At 46.6% G+C, this 16,290-nt stretch overlaps 1 protein-coding gene across 2 annotated transcripts in view; it reads right to left on the minus strand.

Moving 5' to 3' along the window:
* Positions 1-16,290, minus strand: part of MDGA1 (MAM domain containing glycosylphosphatidylinositol anchor 1) — a gene marked incomplete at its 3' end in the record, with an annotated part of 143,411 nt that overhangs the window by 76,611 nt on the left and 50,510 nt on the right. For both annotated transcript variants that reach the window (XM_080341625.1, XM_080341626.1), the window contains exons 3-7: positions 15,336-15,510; positions 10,657-10,853; positions 7,684-7,816; positions 1,899-2,168; positions 1,169-1,498 (exon numbers count right to left, since the gene is read on the minus strand). In XM_080341625.1, coding sequence (XP_080197751.1) covers positions 1,169-1,498; positions 1,899-2,168; positions 7,684-7,816; positions 10,657-10,853; positions 15,336-15,510 — 1,105 coding nt within the window. The remainder of the gene's footprint in view (positions 1-1,168; positions 1,499-1,898; positions 2,169-7,683; positions 7,817-10,656; positions 10,854-15,335; positions 15,511-16,290) is intronic.

Consider the following 16,290-nt stretch of genomic DNA (forward strand, 5'->3'; position numbering starts at 1 on the left):
TTTGTTCCCTGTTGTACCAACAGGGTGCATCTCTCTGATGCCTGCTGGCACAGAGAGAGCGCTACTTGCAGGGCTGCCAGCAGAAGGGATGCATCATCCTTTGGTGTTTTGTGGGTCCACGGCACAGTCCAGGTTCAGTCTCCAGGCTGCTAATGAGCACTGGGCATGGTCCCATTGGGAGCAGGCTGGCCCCAGTGTTTCTGTTGGGAGACAAGGGCTTCCCAAAGCATCAAAAGCAGCCACAGCACCTTCTGCTTTGGGGGCGGGGGTGGTGGGGTGTGTGTGAAGTGAGCAATGTCCAGAGTCAAGACTGGGACTAGCCTGATCAATGGATCCAACACAACCAGGGACTAAGAAAAAATGTTCGGTGAAGGTTCAGGACAAAAGCTGTGACCAGCTGGCCCCCTCAGGAATCCTCACCAGATTACTGGCCCAAAGCTGCTTTGTGCTGAACTGTCAAGGTCCTGGAAAGGCAGGAAGACGACATGATGTAATGGAGAGCAGAGCTGGACCCCCCACTTCCCCAGAAGCAAAAAGACAGCTCTGGAGACCCTGCATTTCAGTCCCCAAGGTGACTGACAAACACATGTACAAATTAGTCCTCTCTTCAGCAAGCCATGGGGTGAAGCCTTGACTCTGATTTTAAAGGGGGGGCATTTATAATACCTGGACTCCTACAGAGAGTGCCTAAGACAGATTGCAATTGCAATCCAGTAAACATTGAAGCTCTTCACACAATTTGCTGTGACAAATGATACCAATCTCCAAGTAGTTTTCTTTCTCTTTTTTTCCCTTCTGAGCAAAAGGACATTTGAAATTTGTTGAAATACCAGACCCTCTTACTTCCTTCTCAATTTGGAGCCTTCTTTGAGCCATCACACTCTAGACTTGCCTCTGTAGCTTTGACTGGACTGCACTTGAGACTTTTCATAGAGAGAAAACATAAAAGAAGATGTGCTTGCTGCACAACACATCTGGCAGAGGATCTGTAACTACTACTTATCTCCAGTCTCAGCCCAATGCTTGTCTGAGGATGTGATACTTTTTCCCACTGGGATTCAAGACACTCATGTGAGGCCCTTCAAAAAAGCCAGAGGGATGGTGGTGAGGGGCAGCTAGTGATGTCAACCACTCCCCTGAGGTCCCGAACTGCCACAGAGAGGCTCACCTGTCTCTGAGGAGATGTTCACCTCCACACTGAGGTCAGGAATGGGTGCTCCCTGGAAGGTAGCCACGCACAGGTAGGTGCCATAGTCACTGAATCTCAGGTCAATAATCTCCAAGCTGCAGGTCACAGGTGGAAGCTCGGGGTCATTCCGGGTGATGAGCAACCGGTCTGAGAACCTGGCTGGTTTCCCATTCTTGTACCAGGAATAGACAACCTTCTCCTGGGGGACAGCATCTACATGGCATGAGAGCTTCAAGTCCTGCCCTAACTGGATGGTCTCACTCTCTTTGATCACATCAGGGGTGATTTGAAACGTGGCATTCTTCATGGCTGGGATGAACACAAGTGCAAAACCAGTTAGGGACAGCCAAGTGTCTTGCATGGGACAGGACAACAGCTCTTTGCTCCTCAGGAAGGCAATATGTCCATGCAAAATCTGTCCGAAGACCTCCCACAGTTAGGTTCCCACAAAATATTCCCAGGGGTTCACATCTAGCAGTCTGGGACCATTCTCCAGCCCAGGACAGTGCTACAGCCCAGGACAAGGGTGCAAGCAGTGCTAGCACAGCTGTTAGTCTGGGAGCACAGAAGCTTGCAGTGCCACTTCTGCAGAATAGTAATTGTTGCTAAGTATCACATTCACCCTCTGCTGTGCAAGAGAAGCCAGGAGAAATACAAATCTACCCCCTCCACTCTGAAAACCCATGCTCTGAGAAAAAGAGCAACTTACACCGCACCAGCAGGTTCACTGTCTTCTTTGCTGGGTTCCCCACGTTGTTGATGGCTGTGCAGTTGTAGTAGCCTGAGTCCTCCACGCGGATCCTCCAGATGGTGAGGTTGCCTCCTTGCACAAGGCTATTGGGAGGCATTGGGCCAGGAGAGTGAGACCAAACCACCTCTGGCTGTGGATCACCACCCGTCAGAGAGCACTGCATAGTGATGTTGTCACCAGGGTTGACCACCAGTGTCTCATTGACAGACAGCTTCAGAGCAGGTGGGGCTGGAAGGGGACAAAGAGGGTCACTTCTGAGCTTGAAAATTACCCATCCACTTGCCTGTACACAGCTTCATACTTGCTAGGTTTTGTTCTTGGAGATGGCTGGTTTGAGTAGGGACAGCTGGAACAATCCATGAATTCATTACAAATACAAGGTGTTTGTGAACCTAAAGCGTGATCATTACCATTTCTTTGAGTTAGAGCATTCTGCTCTGTTATGGTTCAGAAACACTGCAGGCAGGACCTCACACCATCCCAGAATGGAGGTCATACCTAAACCACTCCATTACTAATGCTTAGGATTGGGGCACAAGCTAGGTATGATATTTTAGCAGTGTTCAGTGCAGGTTCTCAAGGGCTTAGGACTCAGGTCAGAAGAAAAACCTGAACAGCCCCCTTTGCAATGGAAGAAGGGGTAATCAGAGAAAATCTGGCAACAGAAAACCCAAGGCTAGAGGCTTCTTGACTCCTGATGCAAGCAACTGCATCATGGCAGAAGTGCAATGGAAAGCCGCTCTAGTCGTGCCCTGCTTACCTGCGCTGCATCCAGCCCACTCCTCTGCAGACACCTCAGTGCCTCCTGCTCTCCCTGTGTGTAACTCCCCTGACTCTAGGCAGGCCCTGCAGAAGCAGCCCCGCAGAGAAGGCTTGACTGGTACCTCCTGCTACAGCACCTGTTTTCCCCTTGCTGCAACACTATTGTATGAGTCCCAGTTAGTCTGCTTATGCCTTGGACAGAAATAGCAGAATGGACTGAGCCCTGAGAAAGAAAAGGAAAAAAAAAAGCAGGAGAACAGAAGATTCAGTGTCACAAGGCACAGGAAGCTGCAGCCACGGATTGAATTTAGCATCTCAGGACCTGAAACAAAGCAGGTTGGGAAGCTCCCTGGGATGTCTGTGTTTGCTGGACGGTTCTCACAGTCCCAAGGGAAGGTCAGGCAGAGCACCAGATCCATCCCCAGACACAGCCTGCTCCTTCTGCCTGACCGCCAGCGCTCCACCCTGATGGAGAGGTGAAGGAGAAAGGACAGGCTCTAAGAAGCCTGCTTGAACCCAACAGCTGTTTGTGTTCAAGGACAGCTGGGATTAAACCACTCCTCCCACAGAGTTGTCACTTCAAGAAGGAGTTTTGGGGAAGGTCTACCATTAAAAAAAGGACCTCACCTATCATACAATATGCCTCTCCATTTCTCACACCCAACCAGACATCTTTGAGAGGCAAAGCCTTTGCCATGCAGCTGGCCCTTGCAGCTCAGAGCCTGACACAGAGGACCAGGACCTGTCTGCACCACAACAGATCATGACAAGCAGCTCTGCACCTGCTCCTAACCTACTTCACCTTCTTCGCCTCCAGAGGTGTCAAATAGACTTTTCTATAGACCAAGTAACAGGGATTGTCTCTCATGTACATCTGAACAACTAGGACTGATTCAAAATGTCTAAACAACATCTCCTTTGAACACCCTAGTACCTGTTTTTTTGTTTATTTTACTTCTGTGCCCTTCTCACTACATGCCACACCAGCAACTGATCCAAAAACCCTCCCTTTGTATTCTCTATTTCATCCCATGAAAAGCCTTTTAAAGCCCTTGTCAGCATCATCACTGGTTCCATCCAGATGGAGCTGAGAAAGTAGCAATCCCCAGCACAAAGGCAGGGAGTATGTTTTAAGTAACAGCCATAATAATGCAAAATAAGACATTGTTCCATATTCATGAAGCCTGATTTAACAGCATCATTATTTCTGCCTCTTCTCTCCCTGGACCTCGCGTTAACGAGCTGTGCTGGATTTGTGTTGGATCTCTGAATTACAGCCCATACAAACAAGGCGAGGAGGACTACTCGCTCCTCAGAACCAGCACCATAATTTAACAGCGCAACTACTGCTATGCTGGGATATTGCTTTGATGCACTGAGTCAAATGTCCTCTCCCTGGCCACAGTGCATGCTATTTGTTGATCTCTTCTCCCAAGTAGCAAGTAATAGGACAAGAGAAAATGGCCTCAAGTTGTGCTGGGGAGGTTTAGATTGGATATTAGGAAAAAATTCTTCATGGAAAGGGTTATTAGGCACTGGAACAGGCTGCCCAGGGAAGTGGTGGAGTCACCATCCCTGGAGGTGTTTAAAAGGTGTTTAGACGAGGTTCTTAGGGACATGGTTTAGTGACAGTGTTAGGTTATGTTTGGACTCGATGATCCTGAGAGTCTCTTCCAATTGAAATGATTCTATGATTCTATTTGTGCCAGAGGTGGCCAGCTGTGTCTAAGGAAGAAAGTGAGTGCTCTGCCACCTGCACTGGCCATTTTGAGGACAGTGGCTGAAGTTCTTGAATTTCAGGAGGTCACAGCTCACACTCAGAGCTTTTGACAGGTCTCTTTGCTGGAGTCTTACAAACAGTGTCCAAGCGTTAATGCACACTAATCAGTGAACGAAGGATTTGCACATCCTCTCCAAGCTCCAGGTGATTTCAGGAGATGCCGTGAAGCCCAGGAATGCAATAACCCAACTCACCATGGTCAGGCAGGACACATTTCTGTCACTAACAGTCTGTCAGCTGAGTGTAGCTGACATCAAACAGCTGTTCCTGCCCTCTGACACTGAGCTGGTCTCAGGTTCACAGGGCACAGGCAAACTGACAGATGCAACATGTTGCTTGGGAGTCTCCATACATCCCTGTCAGAGCCACAGAAAGGCTGAGACCAGCGTATGTCCAGAAAGTAGATGTCAGAGTTGGGGAGCACAAACTAGAGGTCCTGCAAGCTCTGGTTAAGATTCGGGGCTGTGGCAGCATTTGATGTGCATATGGCTGATCAACGCTCACCTTGCCCAGTTCTGGGCAAGGCAACATGGAAGAAAAGTGACATGCTGGTGCAAGCAGTGCCTCCAAGCAGGCTGTATGTGCATAGAAGAGGGAGGCAGGGAAATGGCAAAGCTGTCACCCACACAGCTCCAGGCAGCAAACTCCCATGATGTGCCCCAAAATGGAGCCCTGGCTGTGGCAGCCTTCGTGGGCTCCCATTCCCACTCCTGTCAGCAGACAGAGGTTAACAGTCTGCAGACATTGTTATGCAGGAGATGAATCTCATTTATTTGTAACCTGTGGCAATTCCTTTTGTTCTTGGCTCAGAAAACCTGCTGGCGGAGTCTGCCGAGCAGCACGGGGACCATTAAAAACAAAGAGTCGCTTTCAATTCCCTTTGAAGTCCAATTTGCTGCAGTAAAACTGCAGGAGAATTAACCAGCTGGGCTGCTTAATTTCACAGAAATCGAGAAAAGAGGAAAGCGTCAGCCTGACTCTGCCGGAGCAGGTGATGATAACCCGGCGCTGAGCTGGTCCTGTGGCTCTGCGGACCAAAGCTGCTGCTCTAGAGCCACACAAAAGCAGCAGGACAGAGGAGGAGCAGGGGAAACCTCCTTCTCATTACGGCTGAAGACCAAGAACGCGTCCCATCCTTCAAGGGCCAAGCTGCTGACACACAGCTCGGGAGAAGCGCAGCTCCTTGCTCGAGGCTACAATTTGCCCAAAGGCAAATCCTGCCAGAGAAGCCGAAGTGAGCCAGATGAGGAACAGCACACAAACTGGGAAGAGAAGATTCCCCTGGCCCGACGTGACCTTACCCACCAGTTCCCCTCTAGATCTGTAGTTCTTTGGTCTATAAATATTTAAGGGACTGATTTCCATGCACCTCAGCACCCTTTGGGCGAAGCTGCTCAGGATTCTGAGGACAGCCAAGGCTACAGAGGCTGCTAAAGCACGAGCACAAAAGAGAAAGAAAAGACCTCTCCAAAAAAGAAGAGAATTAAAGATTTTTCTTTAAATGTTTTCACTTCTATGCACAATACTACCTATAGGGCAAGTAAGCCAGATAATATTTCATGTTAAATACACTTGTGCTATTCAACACAAACACTGCTCACACCGCAATGCCAGCTTCACTTTCACTGCCAGTTTCTAATGTAATTTGCCCAGGACACATTTTGCATGACCCCTTTGAGCTTTCAGTGTCAGGGTCCACTGTTAACTATGTATAAATAGGCATCTATAACTAAAAAACAGGAAAACTCCCCTAGATATATGTGTTATGTGGTTCAGGTTCAGAGCTTAGGTAAGTATCTAAGAAATTGGTGTAAATTCACCCATATGACTGTTTTCTGTTCTGGCTAAAACCTGAAAATATGTCTTTCACACTCAAGTAATGGGGCTGGACTGAAAAGAAGAATAGTTTCCCTGTGCTTGGGCTGGCAGGGGGGAGTGGACATGAAGAGAAATTCGGTTTTCTAACTCTTCAAAGGTAAAGACACAACAGGGAGGAAGAGCTGTATGAGATCACTTTCTTCATCATGAGCACAAGATAAGTTTTTAAAGGGAATATTCCAGCATTCGCTACAGTCTCATCCTGAGAGAAATTCAGGCAGCAGTGTGAGATGCTCAAGACATGTTCAGAGTTCTTACTACGTAGAGAATATTTTTTTTCTGACATTAGCTATAGTTCACTTTCTTAAGCTCATTATTTTTCTTCTTGCTATATAAAATGAAGTAACTACTGTTCGGCACCTTGGGCTCACGTCAGATCAATAAACATAATTTATACGGTATCAACAATAGCCCATCAACAGTTGGCAACATCAAAAGAGTTCTGTTTCCATTACGCAAAGATGACACAAGGGATGCAGACTGCTTTGTGTTACATTAGAGAGGTGAATAATTCAAACAACTACAATGCCTTTCTTTCTGATCATGGAATACCCCAGGGGTGGAAGCGATTTCTTGACATTTACTTATTGTTTGAAACTATTCAATACATGTAGGGGCTTTGTGGGTGGGTTTGTTTTTGTGGGTGTGGTTTTGGGATTGTTTGTTTGTCTGGTTTTTCCCATGGACAGGTTGAAATCAGGTCCTTATAAGTATTTGGTACATGATAGTTACCAGTCAGTTAGTGCAGGTCAAAGCAAGAGGCACCAAACTGATTCTGTTCACAACTGGAGGCACACTCAAGTGCTGCCAGTATAAACAGCAGTGTAAAATTTATTTATTGGGAAGGCACTGGAGATATTTGCTTTCCATAAACGTCGGCACCAGCGGAGCCCATTAGCGGGGAGGTGCTGAGAGTGCATCCTGACAAATCAGGCCAGAGTCACACAGGAATGAATTATTTGTAAGAACTCTCGCAGCAACTGCCCCACTCTGGACTGTATCGAATCTATTTTTAAAGTCACTTAGAATGATAAATAAATAAAACAGTGTCTGGATTAAAAACTACATAGTGCCTCAACACCTACACGTAGTTTGTTTTAATGATCTCATGGCAAGGCTGGCCAAGGCACCGGCTCTATGCAGAGCTACAAGAAACTAGAGCATCCCCGGCCACGAAGTATTTGTAATCCCAGCAGCCATGTACATGAATGTGAGGTGCTCCAGGCCCTGGGCAGGGTGCTGTGTTCCCCTCTTGCAGGGGTAATAGCTGTTGAGCAGACAAGGGGGCGGAGGGCTGTGGGGACCCTCTGTGTCCCCTCTTACCTGTGGTGTTTGTGAGCTGGAAGGTGATGGATTTGTCAGGGATGCTGCAGACATTGCGGACGGACACCTGGCACGTGTAGCTGGCGTAATCCTGGGGCCGCAGGTTCTTCAGCTTCAGGACTTTGGTTTCACCCTGGGAGTTGTGGGAAAAAAGGAAGGAAAAAAAAGACACAGGTGTACAAAAGCACATCTCATCACTGCCCCAAAGTTTACAGATTGCCAGCAGCTCCCATCAAAACCTCAAGGAACTGTGCAGACTCTAAGCCCCCCTAGCTATATATAAAGGTGACATAAAATGTTTGCAATGGTAACTCTACCTCCAGGATTTCTCAAAACACCCAGCAACTGACTGACATTTAACCTGAAAGCACTGCCAAACAGGTCTAGGCATAATTTTTCATCAACTGTCATCAGAGTCATCTTGCTGAACTTGAAAAATCTTAAATGTCCCAGAATAGACCCTGAGATCTCACACTGAGAGGTTGGAAGGAATCCAAGGGATGTCACTGAGGTCTCAACATTGCAAAACCAACGTAAATCAGAGCAGATTAATATGGTGTAAATATGCCAAGTTCAACAGTTACGCTGTAAAAATTTGCAGTACAAGGGGAAAAAAGATAATTCAGATAACTACTCAAAGAACTCCCCAAAACTTCCTGATCTCTGTTCTCCAAATTTTAATCTCATTTATGCTGGTGTAAATCCAGAGTGACTGCACACACTTTGATAGCCTTTTCTCATACTATGGTAATAAACAAAGGACAAAATCACTCCATGGCACTCCATTAGTTACTGGCTTGTTATAGAAACAGAATCAAGTTGCTAAATTAGCAATAGATGCGTTCTGTAGATTTTTATTTATGGAATGCGGAAAGCTCTGAGATGCATCCTGTGGTCTGCACACCCTGCAACTCATATGTCTTTCACGACAGCTTATTGCTGTTGTTCTCCTTGTGTTTCCCTAAATCTCTTTTGGAGAAACTATTCCATAATTGCCTGCAAATGTGAGAAGGTGTCAGCACAACAAATCCTCTTGAGGACATCCTCAAGGGACTGGACGATAAGCTCAGGCATGCTAATATACAGAGAACAAGGATCTGAACTGAGTAAATGAGAAATATAAATACCTAGGAGACCAATAACCTTATGAAAATCCTGTCCCCTGAGATTTGTTGCTATGCCACACAAATGATGGCATTTACAATGTGCACGTCAACTACTTACAGAGTCATATGTATCCTGTTTATTGATTAGTAAATGTTGGGTAAATGTGTATAAATCTTCAGTGTAAATAAGTTTTAGAAAGGTTAAACAGTAAAGTCTTAACCTCCTTTTTAATGTAAAAGCCTACCCAAACCTGACACTGATACCAGTTCATCTCTAAAACAATATTATGAACCTCTGCAAAGGGTGCTTTGTTAAATGTAGTGCACTCGAGCTCCAGCAAGTTTTTCCCCTCTCAATAGTGTTGAAGAGGTGTGTTTTTGTTAACTTCAGTTCTTACCAACCCAAATGCACAGGTTTATGCTGGTGTGCAGAAGAGGACCATAAGGGCATACCTGTGTGAGCACAGCAGTCCTAACACCCTCTCTCAGAGCTGGGAATGACCCATCATGTTGGGAACATTGCCTGACGGGAGCTGCAGGATGCTGGATCATTCACACGTTACTGCTGCAACACGGTGACTTTTTGCCAGATGCTGAAGAAAATATCTCAAGTCTTAAGACATCCTCTCATTAAGCAATGTCTCCTCTTAATTACACTGAGCTTAGTGAAAGCTGGAAGAGCCCATGGTGGCTTCCTCTAAGGCCAGGAATGTTCTAGTTGGATGCCACATAGCACGGGACTAGACAAAGCTCTCTTCAGGGCCAAACAGCAGCACTGACTGACAGTATTTCGTCAAATCTGCTGCTAACCTGCAGCTCTCGTCTCTCTCCTCATCCCCCTGAACGTTTCCATTTGGCTGCCCATTTCCACGACCTACAGAGATGGCGTTTTTCAATAAAATATGAACACGACTACATTAACTGAAAGGTTGCCTGGGGCATAGCTCAGAAATCAAACTCGGCCAGCGTGTGCTCAGGGCCCAGCTTTGGGAGTGTGGGAAGGCGCGTGGGATGAAACGGGTGCCCTCGGGAGCTGCCATTTCAGCCCCCCCCTTCCCACCCATCGCTGCCTCCTGCTGCCTGATGGCCTTGCTGGGAGTGCTGGGGCTGCTTAGTGTCTGAAGGACGTTCAGAGCCAGAGCTCAGCTTAGGATAACATGCCCAAGAGTGCATTGGAAAAAGAAAGATTCTCTTCAGTCTCTCACTGCATTGGCAGGCTAATTACTGTGAAGAAAGTGGTGTTCAGAAGGGTAACGTGGTTGTGCAGGGGCAGGTCCAACGTAGGCAAGCAGGACAAGCAGAAAGGATGTGGACACCTTGTCACAGGACAACAGTTAGAAAGTGCCCAGCCAGCTGGGGATCTCTCTGTTGCTTGTGGCCATTAGGAAAGGCTCTTCATCATTTGCCTCATGGATCCCACAGCAATGCCTGCCATTCACTCGCACTGCTAAACAGCAAGCACTTCCCCTGATATATGGAGCTTAGGCACTCAACTGAAGAAATAAATAGTAATGGGAGATAGGGACTAAATCTTGGGATTGTTTGCCTGGGTTTTAGTCTAAGCCATCCAACACCCCATGTAACATCACTAGGGAAGCTGTGATCTGCTCTCAGGGACAGTGCCAAAAATGGGAAGGTACTTCCAGGGTGTCACACTCCCTCCTGCTGCTCTGCTTCTCTTGTACCCTGGGAACCCCCGTAAAGAAGTAGGCTCTACCAGCACTTTTGGAGATGGTGCTCCTTGCAGTGCCCCCCACACTCTCCCCAGCATTGTAATCCATGCAGAGAAGGAAACACCATCTACTACAGAGTGCCCTGCATCAGCAAGAGACTCAGCACAAGCTGGTGGAGGTTTGCTTTTTTTCACCTGTGTGTAGAGGGGTTCATAGATGTCCACACCATTGTCCTGACTGTGGGAAAGTGTCTCAGCTCCCCGTTTCCAGATGAAGCGAGCTGGTGGGTTGGAGTTGACGGTGCAGCGGAGGAAGACAGTCTTCTCCTGGTAAAAGCTGCCACGTACATCGCTGATGGTCTGGTGAACGGTGAGAATAGGTTCATCTAGATCTGGAAGGAAGGTAAGGAGGGCCGCAGCAGTTGTTAGTGAAGCTTGATCTACACACACAGCCTGCAGAGCAGATATGATGCTCCAGGTGCCATAGGGAAGAGGGGAAGTTCCCACACGTTTAGCTGATGATGACTGCTGAATTAAGAGCTTATCTGAGGGCAGGTAACACAAGCAATAGCTAAAGGGAACAGAGAGAAGAAGCCAAAACTCTCCCGCTAACCACACAGCCTTCAGAGAATAGAAACCACACGCTGGTTTACAGTTCCCCATGTAGTCCTCAAGCATATCGCCTGCCTGCCACATGCCTCTCAGACCAGTGGGATGCCTCACCTTCCCTAGTGGCACCCCAGACCCCAAATCACTGCTCCCTACTTCAGCGAGAGGTCAGAAGAACCCTAGGAAACTCTGCTCCATCATAATCTCTTCTGCTCCCATTTTCCACTTCCCAAACCCCTCCTGAAATCACAGGGCTAAGCCCATGGCTGTGAGATGCTCACACAAAGGACATGACAAACCTTCAAGTCAAGAGGTGAGAAGAGAAATCAGGACAAGATCAAGGAGCTGAGACGGAGAGTCATCTCCTAGAAAGGAACAAATCTTGTGGGGTGCCATGGGAACACAAGATGCAAAACACTATGAAAGGTACGTACACTTTCTCTTCCTTTTAAAATATCCTCTATTTTTTTCCAATATTTTCTTCAAGGTCTGTACTGACTTTGCCAGCAAATTCTACTCACTACATCCCTATCACCCACCTCTAAACTGATCAGATTCTTCTCTGTTTTCTCCCCTTGCAGAAAATGCTCCTTTCAATTCCTTCACAACACCTGCACCAGACAAGCAGCTGTCACAATTGGATCAATCACTATCACTCACTTCTCTTGCAAGGACACAAGCAATAGCCCTGCAGAGATCATACATTCTTCATCCACCCAGGGTACATTGCTCCCCAAGGGCTGGCCTCCTGCTAAAAAGGGATCATATTCTTGGACTCTTGCACCAGACATCTATGTTTGGACATCAAGGAAGTATAAGGAAAGCCTCAGAGGGGGTGGATCTTTCTCCTCCCAGAAACACTTTGAGGCTGATTTGGGTTAAGGATCCCATTTGACAAGATGGGACCAATTGGCCCCCTAAAACTGAAATCTGTCCCTGTGCCCTTAGGCATGTCTTATAAGACATCTGTTGAGCTCAGCTGAAGAAATTCTCCATTATCAGGAGATTTATGACCCCACACTCAACTGTGGAAACTGATGCACACACAGCCAGTATCTCCTTGTGCTTCCAGCACTGTCTTCTGCACATGTTAGCAGAGAGCAAGAGGACACATGCTCATCACCTCCTGCTCTCCTATGCTACTGAATTTTCATGATATTTTATTTGAGAGATCTGTAAGTTTGGAAAACTGACTCCCAGAATTGAAGGGAGAAGCAGGGCTGAGTTTCTGCTAAAGTGTCATCCAAATAACATATGTTCTCTGCTGAATCACAAGTGTCAAGTTGTGGATTTGCATATTTTAATGAGCTGTAGACAGGAATTGTAATGGGACCTGAGATTTGTCAGCTTGACCAGACCACAGCTCAGAGATATAAGTAGAGCCATTAGCAGAACACTGGCATGGAAAAAAAACCAAAACCAACCAAACAAACAAAAAACCACCCCAGCACACACAGAAAAAAAAAACAACAAACAACCACCAAGCAAAAAAAATCTAAACACACACAAAAAACCCCAAAACAACCCCAAACAAACAAAAATGGAAAAACAAACAATCCCCCCCCAAAAGAAAAAACAACACAAAACAAACAAATGAAACCAACAACAACAACAACAAGGAAACAAAACAAGGTGAGGCTGTAGACAAACAGACATAGGTAGAGAAGAAAAGGTTCCCCTCCATACAGTGCTCTCTTCACGTGATTGGAAGGTGACTTAATTTTACACCAAATTCTCTCAGATCAGGACCTTGGGCACAGCCTCTCCTCTTCCCTCCTTCTTTGTCCTTAACCCTCCTTTAATTTTTTTATATTTTACACGAGTAACTCTGTGGCTACCATCCTTTGGAGGCTCCATTTCTCATCAGGATGCATGGCAAAACACTTCCCTTGATGATCAAAGAAGATACTTCATTCAGGTCTCCTGGCTCCCAGGTACTCCCCACTCACAAAATACCTTTCTTTTGGTTGCTGAATCTTTCCTTCCTTGAATCTTTCAGCCTTCTTTTGTAGCAGTCAGCTCTAAGTCTAGCCCTGCTAAGAAAAGCTAAAATAAGACCTACGATGATATGTACGTCCTTGATGTACGAGTAACACCACTGATGTCAGTGAGCTGCACAAATGACAAATTTGGCCCAAGGCTGCTCAAGGAGATGATCACAGGGGATGTTTCATCCACAATATAAGCTTACAAACATCCATTCTTTCTTTTTCTTTACTTTCCCCCTCTCACACATGGAAATACTCAAAACAGCAGCTGCCTCTCTGCCAGTATCTAACCAATACTTTAAAGCCTCACTTGATGTCTACTTGGGGCAAAGGAATAACTCGTTACACAGGTTTAATATCCTCTTGGCACCAATGGTGCTCTCCGCACAATCTTTCTGTCTAATACTGAAAGTATGAGTGAGGACTAGCACTAGTTGTCAAGGACACCAAGGTTCACAGGAGGGTGATTACTTACCTCTAACTACAAATTGGGATTTGGGGAAACAAGGGGTTTTTGTTTTCAAAACCTGGTTCATTCAGCTGAAGGTTGCCTGGGTGAGCGTTCAGCAAAACACACGGCTTCTCCTATGTGTTCCCTTGTACCAACTGCAAATACTAGCAGAAAATAGTCCCTCCTCCCCAAAAAACAAGCGAGCAGATCAGAGGTGCAATACCAAGTCCATCTGCAGAGTAGATGTTAGTATGAGAAAGCCCTTGGCCACCCCATTAGCCCCATAGTTCTACAGGTCACAGCTGCATGAGGGACCCTGGGACACTACATCACTCTAGCTCCAGCCTGCACCCGAGAAGTAAAGGGAGTGCCCTTCGGGCATAACGAGATTCATGCCACAATCTTCTTCCTAGAGACACAGGCCCTGGCAAGGTGTCATATAAAGGCTTGGAAAAGCAAATCCCCTTTGCAATGGAAAGTTTTCATATGTACCCACCAGATGTAGGAGAAGACATGGGCAGAGAAGACAAGCAGATCTACATGGTTGCCAGAACTCCAAACAAAGCTATGAAATGCCCATGAAGAAATGCTCATACTATCCAAAGTGGCTGCTGATGAAGCAATCTAGCATGGATGTCAAGGAAGGAACAGAGATGGGAGATGTTCCAACCCAATAGTACAACTGCGGATTATGAACCTGCCAAAGCCTAAGGATGTTCAAGTCTACAGCATACTTTCTGAGGGTCACGTAATTGCAGGGCTGGACAGTAGGACTAAGAGGAAGCAGTCAGGAAGGAGTTGCTGGCAGCAAAGTTCTGCTCAGACGCCAGGCAGGTACTTGGATTTCGAAGCCTGGAAGTTGCTCCACTGACAAATATCCACAGTGCACCTCAAAAGACCGTCTTGCTAGAAGGAGTGTGGGAACAGGTGATGACAGGCTTGGGAATAGTTCCAGCTGCTTCATCACACTTTACATCTTTTTAGCATCAACCTCTTTCTGGCTAGGCCTTCTCAGAAGATATGAGTGAGGAGAGGAATTTGGTGTTGCTCAGGCTGGAGAAAACTGGAATAGTGAATAGCCAAGGACAATGAGCAGAATTGTAATCCTTCCAAAGAGAGCAAATTTCTTCCAATGTTGCCTAGACCTTAAATCTTGGATTCCTTCCATATGGGGGCTGTGAGATAAATTTAACTTCCCTGCCTTTTGGCTACAGCAGCCCAAGAATAAACAACATTAACCAGCATAAGAAACTTTCAAAACTTGGGGCCCAAGGTGGAGAACTGCTAACAGCATCTCCAGGACACTAGAAGGATGGGCACGGTAACCAGCCAGAGAAATCTTGAGTCACCGAAACCACAGAGTCCTCCAGATTTCTTTACATTTACCCCTTAACAGTTGAGCCTCCTCAGGTGCATCCCAGGCTCTTTTGCTCTCTTTTCACCATGCTACAGAGGTAGCAATGCTGGGAGCAGGGCACTGGTTTCAGGAATTTCCCAAGCATCTGAGACACTACTAATTTCAAGAAGCACTGATCTGCTTCAAGCATTGTCAGCTTCAAAATGAAGATAAAGGAAGCTGAAGCCATCTACAGTTCTACATCCCAGACAAGTGCTAGGGACCCCTGGCAGTGATAGATATCATGGCACATAGATAAGAAGATCTAACCTCCTAGGGGAAATGGACACACGGCCACCACACCAGTCCCTTTGCTCCAGAATCAGGTGCGTGTGGTCCTAGGGCAATGCAGCTCCCCGCCGGCCTCGCAGCAAGGCAGAGACATGCAGTAGAACTGTGGGAAGGTCTGGGCTGCCGCTAAACGACTTACACTGCACATCTACTCGAATGGACTTGATGGCAGGGACCCCAACCCCATTTTCTGCTTTACAGTAATAGCGGCCCCCCTGCAGCCTTTGGATCTTCTCAATCCGAAGGGTCTCATTAAGCACTGACGTCTCTTGGAATTTGTCCGACGCGCTGCCAGCAGTTTTGGTCCATCTCACCTGCATGAGAAAAAAAACAAGAGAAATGCAATGAATGACACAAATTAGAGATCCCAAGTGACAGCAGTGCTTCCTTTGCTCCTCTTCCCGCTCCTCACTAGTCACTCTCAAAAATGGGCCCTACAGCACCAGCAGACCTTACCAAAGTTCAACAATTGATCTCAGTATGTGTCAGTAGACCAGCTGCTAATTCTCATCCATCCCCAGTCCCCACACTCAAGTGTCCAGGATAACCCCCTTGGTTCACCCAGACACACATTGCATGTTTACTGCTCCTGCTCTGGTCCTGTAAACCCAGCAGCCTGGTTAGTTTTATACCACTATCCGCACAGCACAGGAATTTCACTATTAAGCCTCAGGACCCCATGTGGCTGATATGCCACAAAACTACAGCAGACATCAGCTCACAGCTACAGAGCTTTTATTGCAGTCAACACACTTTCATCTTTCTCTGGACAGCAAAGCTGTTTCTGTTGTTTGCTTTTCCAAGTAAGAGTGAGAAAATGCAATTGCTATCTGTCTCTTGCCCCTTTCCCACAGGGAACCTCTGTGTATGTTATTTTTATAAGTTATCCTTTTGCAGCACACAAGCTTTTGCTTTGATTTTAAAGACAGAGAAAAAGAAAAGAAAAAAATCCCTTCAGATTTCAAGCTATCTTGCATTTTTTGCCCTTATGCTACATGTCTTAAAATCCTGGCTTATGGAGACAAGAGAGCTGCATGATATTTCATGGTGAATGGTGGCAAGACGACAGTAGTCCCAAAGATTGAATGGTTATT

Source organism: Nesoenas mayeri (genome assembly GCF_963082525.1).
Source record: "Nesoenas mayeri genome assembly, chromosome: 3".
In the NCBI taxonomy this organism is placed as follows: Eukaryota; Metazoa; Chordata; class Aves; order Columbiformes; family Columbidae; genus Nesoenas; species Nesoenas mayeri.